Consider the following 16,680-nt stretch of genomic DNA (forward strand, 5'->3'; position numbering starts at 1 on the left):
TGATCTTATTTACATATAAACTGTTTACAAAGTGACAACATGCCTTACTCCTGGAAAATTACCAGGAAGTGTGAATCAAAGTCCAGAGTGACAAACAAGTACCGGATGAGATGGCATCTAATACAATAACAGGATGGTTTTGAGTTATCCATTTTTATTGATCTGGTGATGGTTGTTTTATAGGTTGTGTTTATGACAAGTGTTTTATATCATATGACCAAGGACTGTTTTTCTCTGTTTGTGCAACCAGCTTTCCAAACACTGAATGATGGAGAACTTACAATTTCTTTGACAAATTGAAGATCAGATAAATTCAAATCAGTGTTTCAAAACACTGCTTGTCTCACGTCCTCAAAACATGAGGATGAGACAAGATTAATACTACAACTTCCTTTTGACAGAAATAGTTTAACATTTTTGGGATCACAAAATTAACATATCAGAAAAGCTGGACTAAATACTTATCCATACCTTTCAGTGTGGCTTTGTTAGTTTTTCTGGAAGCTTAAACTGGGCCAAAATGATAGCCTAAGTCTGGATGGCCAAGAAGTCGACAGGGGTCCTGGGATTAGTGGCTTGTCTGACCCTGGCCAATCTCAAATCCCCCAGACACCGCTCCAGACTGCGCTTCCCTGACAGGATGATGACAACACGAGAGTGTAAAATGTTTCTCTGTAAAACTGTAAAATCTACCCACCTGAACTGTAAAAAAACATTTAAGGTGCCAATAAACAGCCCTGCCTACTTTTAAGATCATGCTGTTGGCAAATTTAACTGTATCTAATATATTTGTTGGGTTGGTGTGCCTCTCACAAAGTCCACATTCAATGGGATTGGCCTTCATGGCAAATTGCAGTGCAGATTGGGTTTTTTTGTACATTTATGGAGTGATAGACGCTACTGCAGGCACCCAGCTACCAGTAGAGCAAACTGAGTCTTTATACCTTATGTAATTTACCTTAGGTAATGATTGTTTTGCCTATTTGCCTATTTGGCAATTTCCTGTCTCTAAATGGAACCTGCTTGTACCGAAGTGGGAGGAGCAGTGCAAATGTGTGGCTCATTTAGGCATGAAATTGCACTTGTGTTTCCACCTGCTCAGACGGCATCTTGTTGCAAATGCAAGACCATGTTGTCAGATATAGTTACACGCAGACATCTCCAAAATTACACATTTAACATGTATAAATTAATTTTGCCTCCATCAGTTGGCTATACATGTACTGCTTTTACATGTTCTGCATTTAAGTACAACTTTTAATGCCATAAAGCAGAGTCTTTAAGATTAAAGTATTTAACCAATACAGTCATCTGTATACCACTGAGAATTAAAAAAATGCAAAAAAGTTGAACAACAATGTAGGGGTTATTTTTCAAACAACAAGGGTTAACTGATAACTGACAGGAGGGTAATCCTCAAGTTTTATTTTCAACAGAACCAACAGTACAACAATACCTACTGAATCTTGCCTACTTAGTAGATTCTAACCTTTACAGCCTTTTTATAAAATAAGGAACATCATATCAGATATACTGTCAGAACACAAAGGTGGTCATGTTAAAGTCAAACAGCAGCTTTTCCTCTTTCAGTCTAGTTGATGCAGATTCATCAACAAATCATGAAACAAACTATAATAACTGTCAACATCTCATATAGATCTGTACATGTTGAAGCTGCACCAGGTTTAGACTGGTGTAAGTGATCACTCCCTTTGATGAGTTCTACTTGGTTAGTTTAAGTCTTATGCCCTACTCCTGTACATATAGCCATTAGGCTCTATTATCTGCAAACATGCTGTCTGTATCCATTGCTAAGCTGTTGCTATGCAGCCCTAGTTTACAACACATTTTATTTGCTTTTAAAAAGAAATTGCTATAGATTTTCTATATTTTTCACATTGTCAACAAATTTCATGTGCAGAGTTAAACCAACACAGAACTGTTCCTACTTAGAAAAGTTGTCTGTTTATCCAAACCCTATTGCTCAGTGCCATAGACCTCTGTTGTTAAAAAACTATTAAAAATAGAGAAGTGAGCCACACTGCCACAGTGGGTGACATGTTCCATCACCCTGAAGAGTATGGGCACACTAGTTTGTTTATAAACGGCCAGGTCATGTTGTCAGCCTCCAGAGATTAGCTCCATTAAAGGCAGACGCCATTTGCAGTGTTTCATTAGTTTGTTGTATGACATATCACATCCTCTTGACTTTGAAATGAAGTCCTTTACAATGTACAACGCTATGTAATGTGGCTTGTCATGTTGTGCTTCCATAGGATACTTTCTGTGTAATATTTTTGTGTGTGTGTGTGTGTGTGTTTGTGTGGGTACCTACGTTTGTGCAGGTGCCAGATCAGATCCTTATAGCAAGAACGGTGTTGTGACAGTACAAGCAGAAACGAAAGACAGAAAAGCAGCTCCACCGCTTCGTACTGCACAATGCCTGTCTGGGCCTTACAGCCTAACATCAGCCCTACAGATATAAGGCAGAGGTGCAAAAGTGAGGAGAGGAAACCAGGGGAAAGAGAATGAGAGACATTAATAGTGAAAATGGGTATTGAACTTTTTTTTTTTTTTTACAGATGTATGAAGAGGAAACTTTGCCTTTGTTGCTGAGCCTGATGAGTTGATTGACATACTTGGCCATGTCCCAAATCATTTGCAGGAAGTAGGCGGGGTTCTTTGTAACGGTCTGACCAAAGGGTAAACTCTGTGCACACACATGGAACCTAAAGAGAAAAACAAAAAACAGATGGCCATAAGAGTATACAGACACCAGGTCCTGCCTATTGGATTATTTACATTCTCAGATAAAAGACGGTGCAATTAGTTTTCACTTCAGTGCAGGTATTGATTGATTGACTCACTCACTCCATCACCCCCCGCCACCCCCGAGCTTATTTTAAAAGCAGTGTTATCTATGCAGGTCTATTTATCAAGTCATGGCCAGTGAGCACACACGAGAGTGGAAGTAAATAGTGTAACATTCCTAGTCTGATACCACTGCCATATTTCAATACTTCAAATGGGTAATGCAAAATAAATACATAAATAAATAAATAAATAAAACTGCACTTTAAGTTTGGAGAGAAGAGCCAAATAAAAGGTCATATGTCTTTACCTCCATGCATGAAGCAGCACCAGCTTGTAGATGTTCTTGTAGACTGCCTCAAGAGAATTGGTCTGAGGAAAAATTTAAAATTTTTTTTTTTTTTTTTTTTTTTTTTTTTTTTTTTTAAATTGTACACATATGAATTACACTGAACAAATTAAAAATATAAAAGGTAGGAGTTCCACTTCATTTATGCATCACAATCAAATGCAAAATCATTTGGCAATGGTCATTGAGGCAAACTCTCTTTAATATTTGTACATGGTATATAACATAAGAAATATATCTGGTTATGTTTTCTAACATATTTCAGTTTGTTGCGTACTATTTACAGGTATTTAGAGTTAATTTGCTATGTGTTGTAGTGAAACATCAAAACATCATGAATCACATACATATGGAACTGTTTCTGCTGTTTGAGGGTAACCTCAGCTGATAACCTATGATGTTTTTCATACATGTAGATGAATGCCACCAGGTTGCATTTTTGTTAGAAGTGCAGGTTCAGTACAAGAACATTCAGTCCTCTCAAAATTATACCTTTGTAGGCTGTGTCCTAAGGAGGCAGCTCAGTTACTGGGATACAGCTACTGCCCAAGAACCTTTTTGACCTTGTTCAATGATAAGTTCTTTGATTCTTCAAAAGGCTTCTGTAAAATGCTGGAGTGGTAATTAGTATTGAACACAAAGTGCAGCAGAGCCTGATGGGAACACAATAAGTTTTGCATGATTTGGCCATATACCAAAATATTGGTTCATGAAATGTTGGTTTTCAAAAAATGATTACACTTCATCCTAATGGCGCGTTGAATGACAGATGATCATTACAATAGCTGTTGAGACCTTTTACTCAAAAGACACAATTGTCAAACTTGTGATGATGAGCGACAAAAAGGCAGGAGATCACCAGTGTCATTGATATAAATCATCTGGTGAACTTGAATGTCTGCACAGAATTTTATGGAAATCCATTCAACAGTTACTGAAATATTTCAGCATAGCTAAAAATCCTAAAATGTAAGATGGTCAAAATCTTGCCCAGTTATGGCGTTAAGCTTTTGTCCATAGATGATGACAAACTAGCAAAATTACCTCCTAAATCTGAAAGTGTTTTTAAGGGTAGTTTTTTGCTTTTTTGTTACATGTGGCTTGCTGTGGCAAATTTCTATATTTCTGGTGGGTACTAACAGGATTAGGAAAAACTGTTATAATATTCCCCTGACCTTCAGGTCCATGAACAGGGCATGGCACTTGAGTCTGAGGACAGCCATTAGTTTCCTCCTCATTTGCTGTCCAGGTGAGTGGAAAGAGCCCAAAGTAAGACTGTAGCGTAGAGACAGGCCTGCATAGCTGTGAGAAATGGAAAGTAAGAAGTAAATAAAAAAGAAATTGTAAAAACATATTTTTTACATTAAAATGGAATTAAAAACCATAAGAGAATTTACAAAATATTGTGAGTGAAGATGTACTGTAATTACAACATTAACTGTGTTTTATGCACAGTTAACATAAATCATGCATGCTAGATTAGGAGTCATCTGTAGGAATGTTTATGAGTGGGTACAAAGTACATGGGGGGTGGGGGGTTTCACTCGGCTTACAGGAAGCCATAACAATTACCATAAATGTCATTAGGACTTCACATGCAAGAAACACAGCTGAGGAATAAAGTCCACAGTATAATAATTACAGCTTCACCTGGAATAATCTTTATGGATGTCCAGTGAGTGTGTGTCCACCAGCAAGCCACACCAGGGGAAGAGGCAGCGAGGTGGCAGGGTTAAAATGCCAGGACAAGAGCTCACGTCTGCTGACACTTGAAAGTTGACCGCCACCTTCTGTGGGTTAACCACCAGACCATACTGTGGCACCCCAGGCAGCAAGATCCTACACACAATGTGCAAATGCCATTGTCAATCATTAAATTAAACATTCAGAAACATGTAATGTTAAATCTGTGCCTCTCAGTATTTTTCCATCGAAAAAAGAAATACAGTTATTCACTACTACCTTTAGAAGAAATAATTTTTCATCACCAAGAACTAAAAACATTGTACAAAATGTGTATGTTTGTCTGATAATGCATTATTTTTGTTAAAATCATTTCTTAAAATACATAATATTCAAAATTGTATATTGTTAGATGTAAAAAAAAAAAAATATTCCCAAAGCTTTCTCACTGGTTCAGGTCAAGGACCATGGTGTCACATGAACAGTAGTAGTAGGTTGTTAAGTCATACTTGAGAAAACTTTGTGCTTCATGTAGGTCTGGAGTGATCAGTAGGAAATCATCCACCAGTCTCATCAAACATCTAGGAGGACAAGGAAGAGAGAGAAGCAACACATACAGTTAACAGAGGAGCTTTAATACAGAAAGACTGCTCCCTGCTGCTGCCAATGTGTTATTACATCTATAGATGGTGACTGGAATTCAGGGGGGTCCTGCTGTACCCTTTGTTTTTAATAATGTCTTTGAACAGGATGTTCTCCATGTGACCATAGCAGAGACAGCAGAGCAGACTGGACACAACCGATCCCTGAGGAATCCCTCTGCACTGACGATACGTTCTGCAAGGGACAAAGATCAAGTAACGCTCCTGATCAAATTGGAACTGGTAAAAAGACTTAGTTTAGGATTGTGCACATTTCCATGGATCATAGGTTTATTTAACATTGGCAGCTAAAAATGGAGGCAATGCTTACTTCTTCCCAAACTGAACAACGCTGCCAGTTAGCATTTGGGTGAAGAACTGCAGTGCCTCTCTGCCTTGAAGATCTGAGCAGAAATGCTTGAAGGAAAAAAAGTGTGTTGAACATATGGAATTAAAATTTGTCCTTATTTAAAATATATGAAGATGTCAATCTCACCTGCTCTACCAGTATGGAGTGATGAGCTCTGCCTCTTTTCTGCAGTGACATCACAAATCCTTTCATGCTGGTGGAGCCCATGTTATCCTCCAGGATATCTGCCTGTGTTAACAAAAAACTTTCAGTTGGGTCAAATATTGTGTGTTCGTGTGTGTGTATGTAAATATGTGGGCATATGTGTACCTGTCTAAGAAAGGACTTTTTCAGGCCCTCGTGGGAATCTGCCCAGATCTTGGCATAACGGCGTATGGTAAAGAGCTCATCATGAACAGGTGCCAGGGCCTGGCCAATCACCTCGATGAGTTTGTCATGAGGTAAACTCTCATAGGCTCCACTCACATCCACCTTAAACACAGAGAAAAACACAATTAATATAAAATGATTCAAGGTGAAAAAATGGCTTTCAACAAGAAACGTATTAACCTATTTATACAATTTTCAGTGACCTAAAACTACAATATGAGAAGTATTAGTCACAGTGGTTCTGTAAAATACTCTGTGCAAGACAATTAAACGTAAGATAAAAAAACAACCTTAACAAAGTAAAGGGGCTGTGGTTTGTCCTTCTGGGTTGGAGCCAGAGAGCTCAAAACTTTGTGGATATCGGTCATCCCCCACACTGTGGAGCCCAGGAGAGACGGATTGGAGCTCACACAGGCCCGGAGCATATCCAGCAGGTCCCGCACACCCCCTCTGTAGACCTGCAGGGGAAGAAAAAATGTCAATGTCAACAATTTGCACACATACTCCAGACAGCTTCAGCAAGACATGCAATGGTTTTCGATAACTCGTGGCAGCAAAATTAGGAAGAAATGTCATTATCACAATGTACCCTCGTTTTGGCATCTACTCCTGCAATTCGTGTGATAGGTCTCATGCCATCAGTCTTTGGAATGAAGCGAAGACGGGAGATGACAGTGGTTTTAGGCAGGGACGCCACCTGAGCTGGAGTCAACTCCTCCATCTGGCCCTTAGAGAGGTGACCTCTAAATCACAAAAGTTATTTTCATTTTGTGAATATTTATCCCATGACTACATGAAAATGAGCTATTGTGCATGTGTGTCTACCTGAAGGCTAATTCCAGCAGTTTGGCCCAGACTTCCTGTCTGTAGAACCTGAGGGCGTTCTTCTGCCCCATACTCTCAGTGACATAGAAACAGGCTCGCACCAGGCCAACAACATAGCCGTCCAGAAGCCAAGCCAGGAGCTGACCCAGGACCCGTGTCCGATAAGCAAGCTCACTGGGTGGGAACCGGCCTGCGGATAAGAGTGGTTTAGTTAAGCAACCCAAAACAACTGGAGAACAAAAACAGAAGTTTAACACCAGCAATAATCTCACCTGTCTTACTGATCTTTAACCAGTCACAGTCATTCACCTTCATCTTCCACATCAGCTCAGCCAGAGAGAGCCTCTCAAACTTGCCACTACGCAAGAAGCCCCTGATCCTTGCAAAGAAATTAAGTCGGTTGTGGACAGAGCCCCACAGCTCTGGTGGGATCACAGAGGAGAGGCACTCCCTGACGAACAGGTAGACCCGGTGAGGTGCACAGTGTTGGGGCAGGAGGGTACTTACTTCCCCCTGTCCTCCATCGCTGTTCTCTACCAGTGGGCACATCCTCTGCAGTATTTTGCTGTAAGAGCATCTCCTGTGATGACGCAGCAGCCGGCTAAACAGAGGGACCATGTTAAAAAAGCGCTGGGGCAGTTTCTTTGGCTTTCTCTCCAGCCCGTTGAGATATGCCAGTCCCTCAAAAAAAACAACTCTGACCAGATCTTGCCCTTGCAGTCTTTTAGATCCCCCAGCACTCTTCTTCTTCCTGTTGAGAAGAAAGCCACGCATGCCCCTGCCCCCATACAGGAATCCCAGTGTGCGGATAAAACATTGTGAGTGAGGCAAAGGGGGGAAAATCCCTGTTCTCCAACTGGGTCCTCCCTCCAAGGGAACGGTGGTTGTTCCAACAGGCTGTTTAGAACCTTTACTGCTATTATCCAAAGGCTTTTGAGATGCTGTTGTTTCTACCGACATCGGCTGCCCTTCCTCAGCTGCTTCATAGCAAACCTGTTGGATTTCCTGTGTAGGTTCATGCTGTCCAACCCGTCTCCTCTTTGCAGAACAAATCATAACATCTTCCTCATCCTTTTGATCAATATCTCTCTTCCTTTTACCACGCTGCACTCTGACATCTCTTTTTTTCCTTTTATTGCTGATAGTAGGATTTTCAGCTTTCTGTTTCCTTTTCATGGTGACTACACCTCGATATCTTCCAAGTTGAGTACTATTATGTGTCCTGGATCGAGACTGTAAATAAAACCCAGAAGAGGCAGTAGTCATGGACACCCTGTCATAAACAGGAACGCCACACAACTGGAAAACACATGAAGGAGGAACCGTCACAAACACAGAACAGCTCTCAAACAGGTAGCGTGTGATGTCTGTGCCAAGACGTATCGTGACCTTCTTCCACAGATCGCTGCCATGTATGTAGGCGCCACTTTGAGTTACATCTCCTTGGAATTTGAAATGGTCCGCATCCCGCTCCTCCTGGGCCAGGGACAAATAATTGTAGCCATGTGCCAGGACGTTTTTTTTTCTCTTTCTTTTCAAACTGTTAAGAACAAAGGCCAGCAGTTCAGGCAAAGTGCAGATCTGTGGAAAGCATAAAACACAGTATGTCACTAATACATTAACATACCAAGTAAGCATCTCTCATTTAAAGTCCTGACATGTTCATTAATTTTTGCATTAAGAAAAAAATCAAGTTCAGTGAACACCTGTCAGCAAGTGGGGCTGTCTTTAGGTTTGAACATCATGACTTAACGCTTACATTCATGTCTTCATATAAATTCTGCTAGTGAAGCAAAGTTAAAAGATCAACTCGGCAGCTGACCTAGATTCAGCCCTTATGATCCCCATTTATCCATTACTTGTAAAACATTTATTTCTAGTGACGTTTAATGTTCATTTAATTGGCTGTATGCTTCATTTTAGATACACCGCTATCTTTGAAGACAGTATACGTTCAGAAAACTGTTGGAAGGTTAAGTAAATGAATATTTTAACATTTTAATATAACCTGAAGTAAGTTACCTGGTTGCAGCTTGGCACTTGCTGTAGTTCTTTGTCAAAGCAAACATAAATGCCCCGGACGAAGGTTTTGAACCGGTTTGTGTCAGACTGCTGAATGAGGACTGCTTTCTGTCCCTCTCTAAATACAATGCTGTCCGCAAACTCCTCCAGTGTCTGTATGTGCCGATAAAGTGAGCGGAGGATGTCCAGAACTCGGGACATATCAGTTGTAGACATGCTGACTGCTGTATAATTACTCAAGACATAGCTGACAGTGTACAGTATTGTGGTTAGCAAGCTAATTTTGACAATGGGTACTGATTTACATTCCCGCGCCCGCAGCTACCAATGAAAACGCAGCTTACAGGAAGCGTCCAATCAGAAAGCCTCTTATTACAGCAGTGATTTTGCGGTTGACCAATAGTGAGTAAGAAACCACGTGTTGTCCTTTCTCATAAATAGATGTGGGGCAGTAGGCTTACAAACCTCTGGAGTCTGGAGTCCATTTCTAAAAAGCATTTAGAATGAAATTACATTGTTTTAGCCTTACAAAACGAGACCTTTATCATGCAAAGTCCACATAAAATTGTGTGATTTGCACGCAATAATTCCAGTAAAGCTGACATTTTAAAGTCAAGTCAATTAAAAGAAATCAGGTTTTGATCAACAGAGAAATTGAAAATCAAATATAAAAAAATACTAACAGACAATATTAAAACTATTTTATCTTGATATTAAAACTGAAAGGACCGGTTCACAGACTGTCTTAAAGTAACAGTCAGGTGCCCACATTAACATTTAAATACGTTTTTTCTTGGCATAATCATTCCTCCTGTTCAGTGACTATAGAAGATTCCTTCATAGCACTCACAATGTAATTGATGGGGCAAAATCCATAAGCTTCCAACTATGCAAAATGTATTTAAAAGTTTATTTGAAGCTAATATGAAGCTTCAGGCGTTCAAATGAAAGTAAAATGACTTTATTGTAAATTCTGTGAAATGAACCTAGTTAATTTTAGGAAGGTTTTAAACGAACCAACCAATTCAGCCAGATCTGTATGAGACATACATAAATTAATCCGAAAATCAGTCGACCATAAAATAAATGCAATAAAATAAATAAATATATTAAATAAAGTTATAAAATACAGTTTTAGGACGTTGTAAGCATGCTTCCATTATCTGATAGTGTGTTTGACGGCAGCGTCTCCACCATGGTCTCCACACGGCCTCCTGCTGCCCTCTGCTGGTCATGACGCGCGCAGCTCCTGCCCTCTGATTGGTGGACGGAAACCCCCCCTTGCTTGTAAGGAGCGCGCGAATGCATCCTCGTCTGTTGGCTTTAGCATCTTTACCGTCGGTCAGTCCGCTTTAAACAGCACCGGCAGTCAGATAGCACACACCGAGAGTAGGACCTCAGACAGGGCACCAAATCTCTGGTCTGTCGGCTCTCTGAAATACCTGCAATGGCAGATAAAGAAGGTAACGTGAACGCGTTCATTGTTGTCTGCGACATAAACATACGCCGCTGTTTGACGGCTAGTTTTATTAGCAGCTAGCTTGCTGTAGCCGCATGAGCTAACCTTTATCACTCACAACAAAACCCGGATGCATTTTCATTGTGTGAACGGGAACATCGTCGGTTTCGGTTTGCACTTCGTGTTTTCGCACATTTTAAAGACCAATTGACGTTATTCACGCTATTATTTAGAAAGCTAGCGAGGCCGTTACGTTATAACGAGCTTGCTAACGTTAGCGAGAGCATAACGGTAGTTATAAGTGATGTTTCCCAGCACGTACACCCACACTGCTGCATACTGTACAGTAGTCAGCCCGGATGTTAATTTAAGAACATTTATTATACACAATGCCAACTTCAAACAGCTGTTCATTCACCGTCATAAAACCCTCGCAGCTCTGACAGTTTGCAATTGTTTTAAATTCTCTCTTTCTCTCTCACTCACTCTCTCTCTCTCTCTCTCTCTCTCTCTCTCTCTCTCTTTCTCAGTTGGTGCATTTGATGATGCGGTGGAGGAGAGGGTGATAAATGAGGAGTACAAGATCTGGAAGAAAAACACTCCTTTTCTCTATGATTTGGTTATGACCCACGCCTTGGAGTGGCCCAGCCTCACTGCTCAGTGGCTGCCTGATGTATCCAGGTACACACTGTTTCGTATTTTGGTCCAGTTGTAATTCACATATCTATACACACAAACATATCTTTTCAATAAATTATCATGATATTAATGATATGGGTCATTTTTTTGTGTTGCTTACCAGGCCAGAGGGAAAGGATTACAGTGTGCATCGGCTGGTTTTGGGCACTCACACGTCTGATGAGCAAAATCACCTGGTCATTGCAAGCGTCCAGCTGCCCAATGATGATGCCCAGCTTGATGCCTCACATTATGACAGCGAAAAAGGAGGTATGATATGCAAACAATCATCATATTGAATGAGTGTGCATATTCAAGGAGACAGACTTACCATTTGTTTTCATGTGCTCTGATCTCCAAGCAGAAGGGTCTTTTCAGAGATATGAGCCAGTAAAATCTCAAGATTGTGCTGCTGAATTGACCATGACCAGTTTTTTATAACCAGTTCATGTTTTTAAAGAGGTTTACATGCACAATGAAAATCCTGTGTTAACCTGCTGAAGGCACTGCAAATCAAGCAGCAGCTTCTTCAGGAATCTTTCAATTGTTTGTAACATATATTCCCTTTGTTTTACTTGTTTTCAATAACAGCATCAATAAACAAAATAAAGCTGCTATTTAGATTGATTTAAATCAGCTTAATTGTTGGACTTGAACCCGTTTCCCACTCCCTACAAGCAATCACTGGATGTAGCATTCTGCTGTTCTTAAGTATTTTTTCAAAGCATCTCTAAATTAGTTTCCATAAACCAGAAAGGTATGTGTTGGCTCAGTGCATCTGTAAACTACACACACATTTCTTTGTATTCCCCTGCAGAGTTTGGAGGCTTTGGGTCTGTGACGGGAAAGATTGAGATAGAAATCAAGATTAACCATGAAGGAGAGGTGAACCGTGCCCGATACATGCCTCAGAACCCCTGCATCATTGCCACCAAGACCCCCACCTCAGACGTGCTGGTGTTTGATTACACTAAGCACCCCTCCAAGCCAGGTACATATATCAAAAAGCACTGCACCTTTGTGCAATACTTGTCTTCAAAGTAACACACTGTCATTACTGTTTATCTACTTTTTATTTATACAGTGGAAAGAAATAGATAATGTGTACTGATTTTATTATCCACAGATCCATCTGGAGAGTGTCACCCTGATCTGCGTCTCAGAGGCCATCAGAAAGAAGGTTACGGTCTCTCCTGGAATCCAAATCAGTCTGGTTCCCTGCTCAGTGCTTCAGATGACCACGTAAGAGAAGACTGAAATTCTTCAAAAATATTCCCATATATTAAGATTTTTAATTTTAGTTATGCACATTTTTAACTGTGAGCTCATTCTACATTTAATTTATTTAGCATAAAAATGTACAATATACTTTTTTTTTAAAATTGTTTTTCCCAAATCTTTATCTATCCTCCACCTGTAGACGATCTGCCTGTGGGACATCAGTGCTGTTCCAAAGGAGGGGAAGATAGTGGATGCGAAGACAATCTTCACTGGTCACACTGCTGTGGTGGAGGACGTCTCCTGGCACTTGCTCCATGAGTCACTCTTTGGATCTGTAGCAGATGACCAAAATCTCATGATGTAAGAAGCTTGATAAGTCAGATCTGATATGCAGCTGAAATGTTACATCTGAAAAGTTTGATTTATTCTATGTAGATTGTGTTCTTGCACAGTTGACCTATATATGTCATTATTCAAATTATGTAAATGGCTAACCGCCATCCCGCTTCTTATCACCTCAGTTGGGACACTCGTTCAAACAACACCTCCAAACCCAGCCACGCAGTAGATGCCCACACAGCCGAGGTCAACTGTCTGTCATTTAATCCTTACAGCGAGTTCATCCTTGCCACCGGCTCAGCAGACAAGGTAATGCAACAGTACACACATGCTTATTGTTATTGCTTAGTTTATTTGACAACATGAGTTGAATGAAGAGGTGGTCATGATGCTAACCATTAGATTTAAGGAAGGCTGGCAGCTATATGTAATATTTCTCTCTTGCTTACAGACTGTGGCTCTTTGGGACTTGAGGAACTTGAAATTGAAGTTGCATTCCTTCGAGTCACACAAGGATGAGATCTTCCAGGTGAGAAATTTATTGCACTTATTAAAAAACAGAATAATGGAATATAATGTGTTAAATCCTGTGTAATTAACTGGAAGACATTAACAAACAATTAATTTACAATACTGCAATAATTAAGTGTAATTGTGTAATCTGTCTTCTCTCTCTGGCTTTTCCAGGTTCAGTGGTCCCCTCATAATGAGACCATACTGGCATCCAGTGGAACAGACCGTCGCCTCAATGTTTGGGACCTCAGGTAAAAAAAACCCAACAAAATACACCTTAGTTATACCGACATATTGCTTTGCACAAGCTTTGACTCTACCGTCTCCTTCTGTAGCAAAATTGGAGAAGAGCAGTCTCCAGAAGATACTGAGGATGGCCCTCCTGAGCTTCTGGTGAGTTTAAACCTCTGAAGTTCAGTTTGTATGTAACTAATGATCACGATAATATTGTATTATAGTAGTAACATGGTGGCTTTTCTCCTGTTCTACTAGTTCATCCATGGAGGCCACACAGCCAAGATCTCTGATTTCTCCTGGAACCCCAACGAACCCTGGGTCATCTGCTCAGTGTCTGAAGACAACATCATGCAAGTCTGGCAAATGGTGAGAAAATTTGCATCACTTACTAAATAATGTTAGCTACGGACAGGCAGACACTTGATTCCCTCATTGTATTATATTGTCTTAAAGGGAATATTTTTCCCTTTTTAACGCAGTATATAAAATAGGAAGCCAAGTGATTACTTACAAGCAGTAAGTCCAGGAAACCTTAAGGTGCTCTTAAAGGTGGAAAAACTCCTAGGCAGAGCAAAGAAATAAGTTGTATTAAAAGCCTTTATTTAGTCAGGCATATTGCTGAAACACCGACCAGTATCAACCTTGCGGATGTTCATCAGTGCGAAAACAGTGAAACAATATATTAGATAATTAGTTGTTTAACCGCAACAGGTTAAGGTCACAGAGAGCAGGTGATTCGGCTCTAAGGATCCCATGGCTCTTACGAAAAACTAGGACGTGGATCAGAGCAGGCAACAATACATTTTCAGGGAAATGTGTCATGGGACTTTTCCTACTAACTACTGACTCAGATGTAAAAATCTCAGTCAAACTCGATTGTGATCTGGAGTGTTTCAGTCAGAGCAAAGTGAGGAGGCTGAAGAGAGAAATAATGAGAATGGTAAGTTTACTAACCCAGTCATTAACTTTCTTCTGTGTAATACTGTTATGTGCTACTAACACTGTATTTCCTGTAACACTGAACTGTAGCTGTCAGAAAAGCTAGCAGTTGGTCATGTAGTAGTATTCCTTTTGTTCAAATCTGGCTCTGTGATAGCCTCACAGTTCCTCTTTTAAATACACGGTTAAAAGCACCACTCACTTGTAAATACTTCTCAGTATGTGGCTATGTGACTCACACGTCGGTCTTTTTTTAGGCTGAGAACATCTACAATGATGAAGATCCTGAGGGTTCGACAGACCCTGAAGCCACAGTGTAACACCTCTCCCTGCTCTGTGTGTGTGTTGATCTACAACCTCATCAAAAACTGCAAAAGAGCCACTTCAGTAGTTTCACGCAGCTCCTTCTGTCCATCCTGCTCTACTTTATTGATGGGACACTGTACGCCACAAAATCACTGTAAATACCAGAAAGCAGAGCATAATCATGTAATGCTCTGCTTCTGTTTAAAATACTCAATGTTAAGAGCAAGTTAAGAACTTTCCTTTTGAGTAATGTATTACATCTTACATGTTTTTTTGTACTGCATATACAGTAAAATATGTATTTTTGTAATCAAATTGGCTCTCCCTGTACTCTTAATACAAATGTTGAAGTCAAAAGTTTTTTTCCAGTAATAATCTTATGTAGAACCTCAGGTGGAAGGGGTGTAACTATACATAAAGCTCACGGTTTGGTATGTACCTCGGCTTTGGGGTCACATTTCGGTATGTTTCAATAGTAGTGTTGTACTTGGTCATTGTTATAGGCAGCGACACTACAGGCCAACCAGGGTACCTTAGCTAAGTGGGCTAGCATAGACCCATGAGCACGCTACAGCTTGTTATTTTTTTCTCCCATTCACGTTCTGTGAAGACTTGCCCCTACACTGCCTCTGATTGGCTCTGACCATGATATACCTTTACCTGAAACCATCTCACCCCTCATGCCTAAGCAACCTAACCGATCAAGGCACCTATTATTAGCCACTCAGAGGCTGAGTAGGGCAGGTGGGGGAAAAAAAATGAGGCTGTTACAACTAAGCGGTGTGCTGCCAAAACATTCACAGTGGAACTATTGTTCCACACATCAGTTAGTTGTATTCAGAAAAAGTGGAGTAAACTATTTTGACAGTAATTGTTTGGGACACGAAGCATACCGGACTAAGGAAAGTCATGCACCATACTAAACACCGTACTGAATAGTTCAGAATGAGTACACATATAGTTACACCCCTATCAGGTGGTGATCATATTGACAACCCAAAAAAAGTGCTAACTCACAGGAAGCTCCTGTTAAACGGCGTAAACATATTAAACCTTTCACATATTGCAAAATCTTGCAAAGAAAAACGCATTTAGAAGTAAGATGCAGCCCAGCTTTTTGACGTGATGCATAGTATAGAGACAATTTGATAGTTGTTTTTTTTTTCCCAAGCTAGTTTATAGTCCCAAACAATAGTCATATTTTCATTGCTTCAGCAAGGTCACCACCTAATTGTTCTGGACCTTGATTTTCACACCAGCTATTTGAGAATTGTGCATCTGTGTTTAAAATGTCCATTTATGTCACACACCACCTTCACCGAAGTCATTCATTAATGAGTTAAACGTTGTTGTGATATAGATTAGTGGTTGAACTTTTTCTATGTTCGGTATTTTGCAATTGTACAGTGAGTGCATTCTTAATAAAAATGTGTTTAATCAACTTTTTGTTTTATGTTTTGTGTTGTCAACATTTCTCTATAAATGTGTTCCATATTTTATAGGTCAGATCACTCTCTTGCTAGGCTTAGGAATAATTTTAAACAATGTTCACTTACCCTTTTAGTGAATAAGTTGGTTATGCCTCATCACACTTTTGCTCAGACATTTTTATGTGTCTGGTTTAACGTCTCTGTCTTTTCCTGTCCTATGAGCTTACTCCCACTCTATTACTCTTTGTCCAACTGTTTAGTTCTTCTGCCACACTGTCCTTATAAGTACATCAACCCCTCTCTGTTCCCCAGCAAACATGAACTCATCAGCAGCACTCAGATTAAAATTAACACAAGCCTTTATTTATGACAAAACCTTTTCTACAAGCTACAGTCTAGTTTATACTTACGGACTGTTCCAGGAAAACTTGTTGGCATATCTATTTATTTGTGTAAAGTGCATTCATTGAATATTTTGAGTTTACTGT

General features: G+C 40.0%; 2 protein-coding genes across 2 annotated transcripts; one reads left to right on the forward strand and one right to left on the reverse strand.

Moving 5' to 3' along the window:
* Positions 1-528: 528 nt before the first annotated feature.
* Positions 529-9,286, reverse strand: tert (telomerase reverse transcriptase). The gene is made up of 17 exons (XM_053334339.1): positions 9,071-9,286; positions 8,078-8,629; positions 7,321-8,041; positions 7,049-7,238; positions 6,813-6,966; positions 6,514-6,681; positions 6,164-6,325; positions 5,981-6,082; positions 5,816-5,901; positions 5,564-5,680; positions 5,353-5,424; positions 4,811-4,999; positions 4,336-4,462; positions 3,122-3,183; positions 2,605-2,729; positions 2,336-2,473; positions 529-632 (listed from the first exon to the last, which is right to left on the reverse strand). Exons 1-17 carry the CDS (start codon positions 9,284-9,286, stop codon positions 529-531), a joined length of 3,285 nt encoding a protein of 1,094 aa, XP_053190314.1.
* Positions 9,287-10,371: 1,085 nt separating this feature from the next.
* On the forward strand, positions 10,372-16,204 carry rbbp4 (retinoblastoma binding protein 4). The gene is made up of 12 exons (XM_053334438.1): positions 10,372-10,533; positions 11,060-11,210; positions 11,332-11,477; positions 12,025-12,198; positions 12,334-12,449; positions 12,628-12,788; positions 12,950-13,076; positions 13,219-13,296; positions 13,455-13,531; positions 13,616-13,673; positions 13,773-13,883; positions 14,714-16,204. Exons 1-12 carry the CDS (start codon positions 10,518-10,520, stop codon positions 14,774-14,776), a joined length of 1,278 nt encoding a protein of 425 aa, XP_053190413.1. The 5' UTR covers positions 10,372-10,517; the 3' UTR covers positions 14,777-16,204.
* The last annotated feature ends 476 nt before the right edge of the window (positions 16,205-16,680 follow it).

Source organism: Scomber japonicus, chromosome 15 (genome assembly GCF_027409825.1).
Source record: "Scomber japonicus isolate fScoJap1 chromosome 15, fScoJap1.pri, whole genome shotgun sequence".
In the NCBI taxonomy this organism is placed as follows: Eukaryota; Metazoa; Chordata; class Actinopteri; order Scombriformes; family Scombridae; genus Scomber; species Scomber japonicus.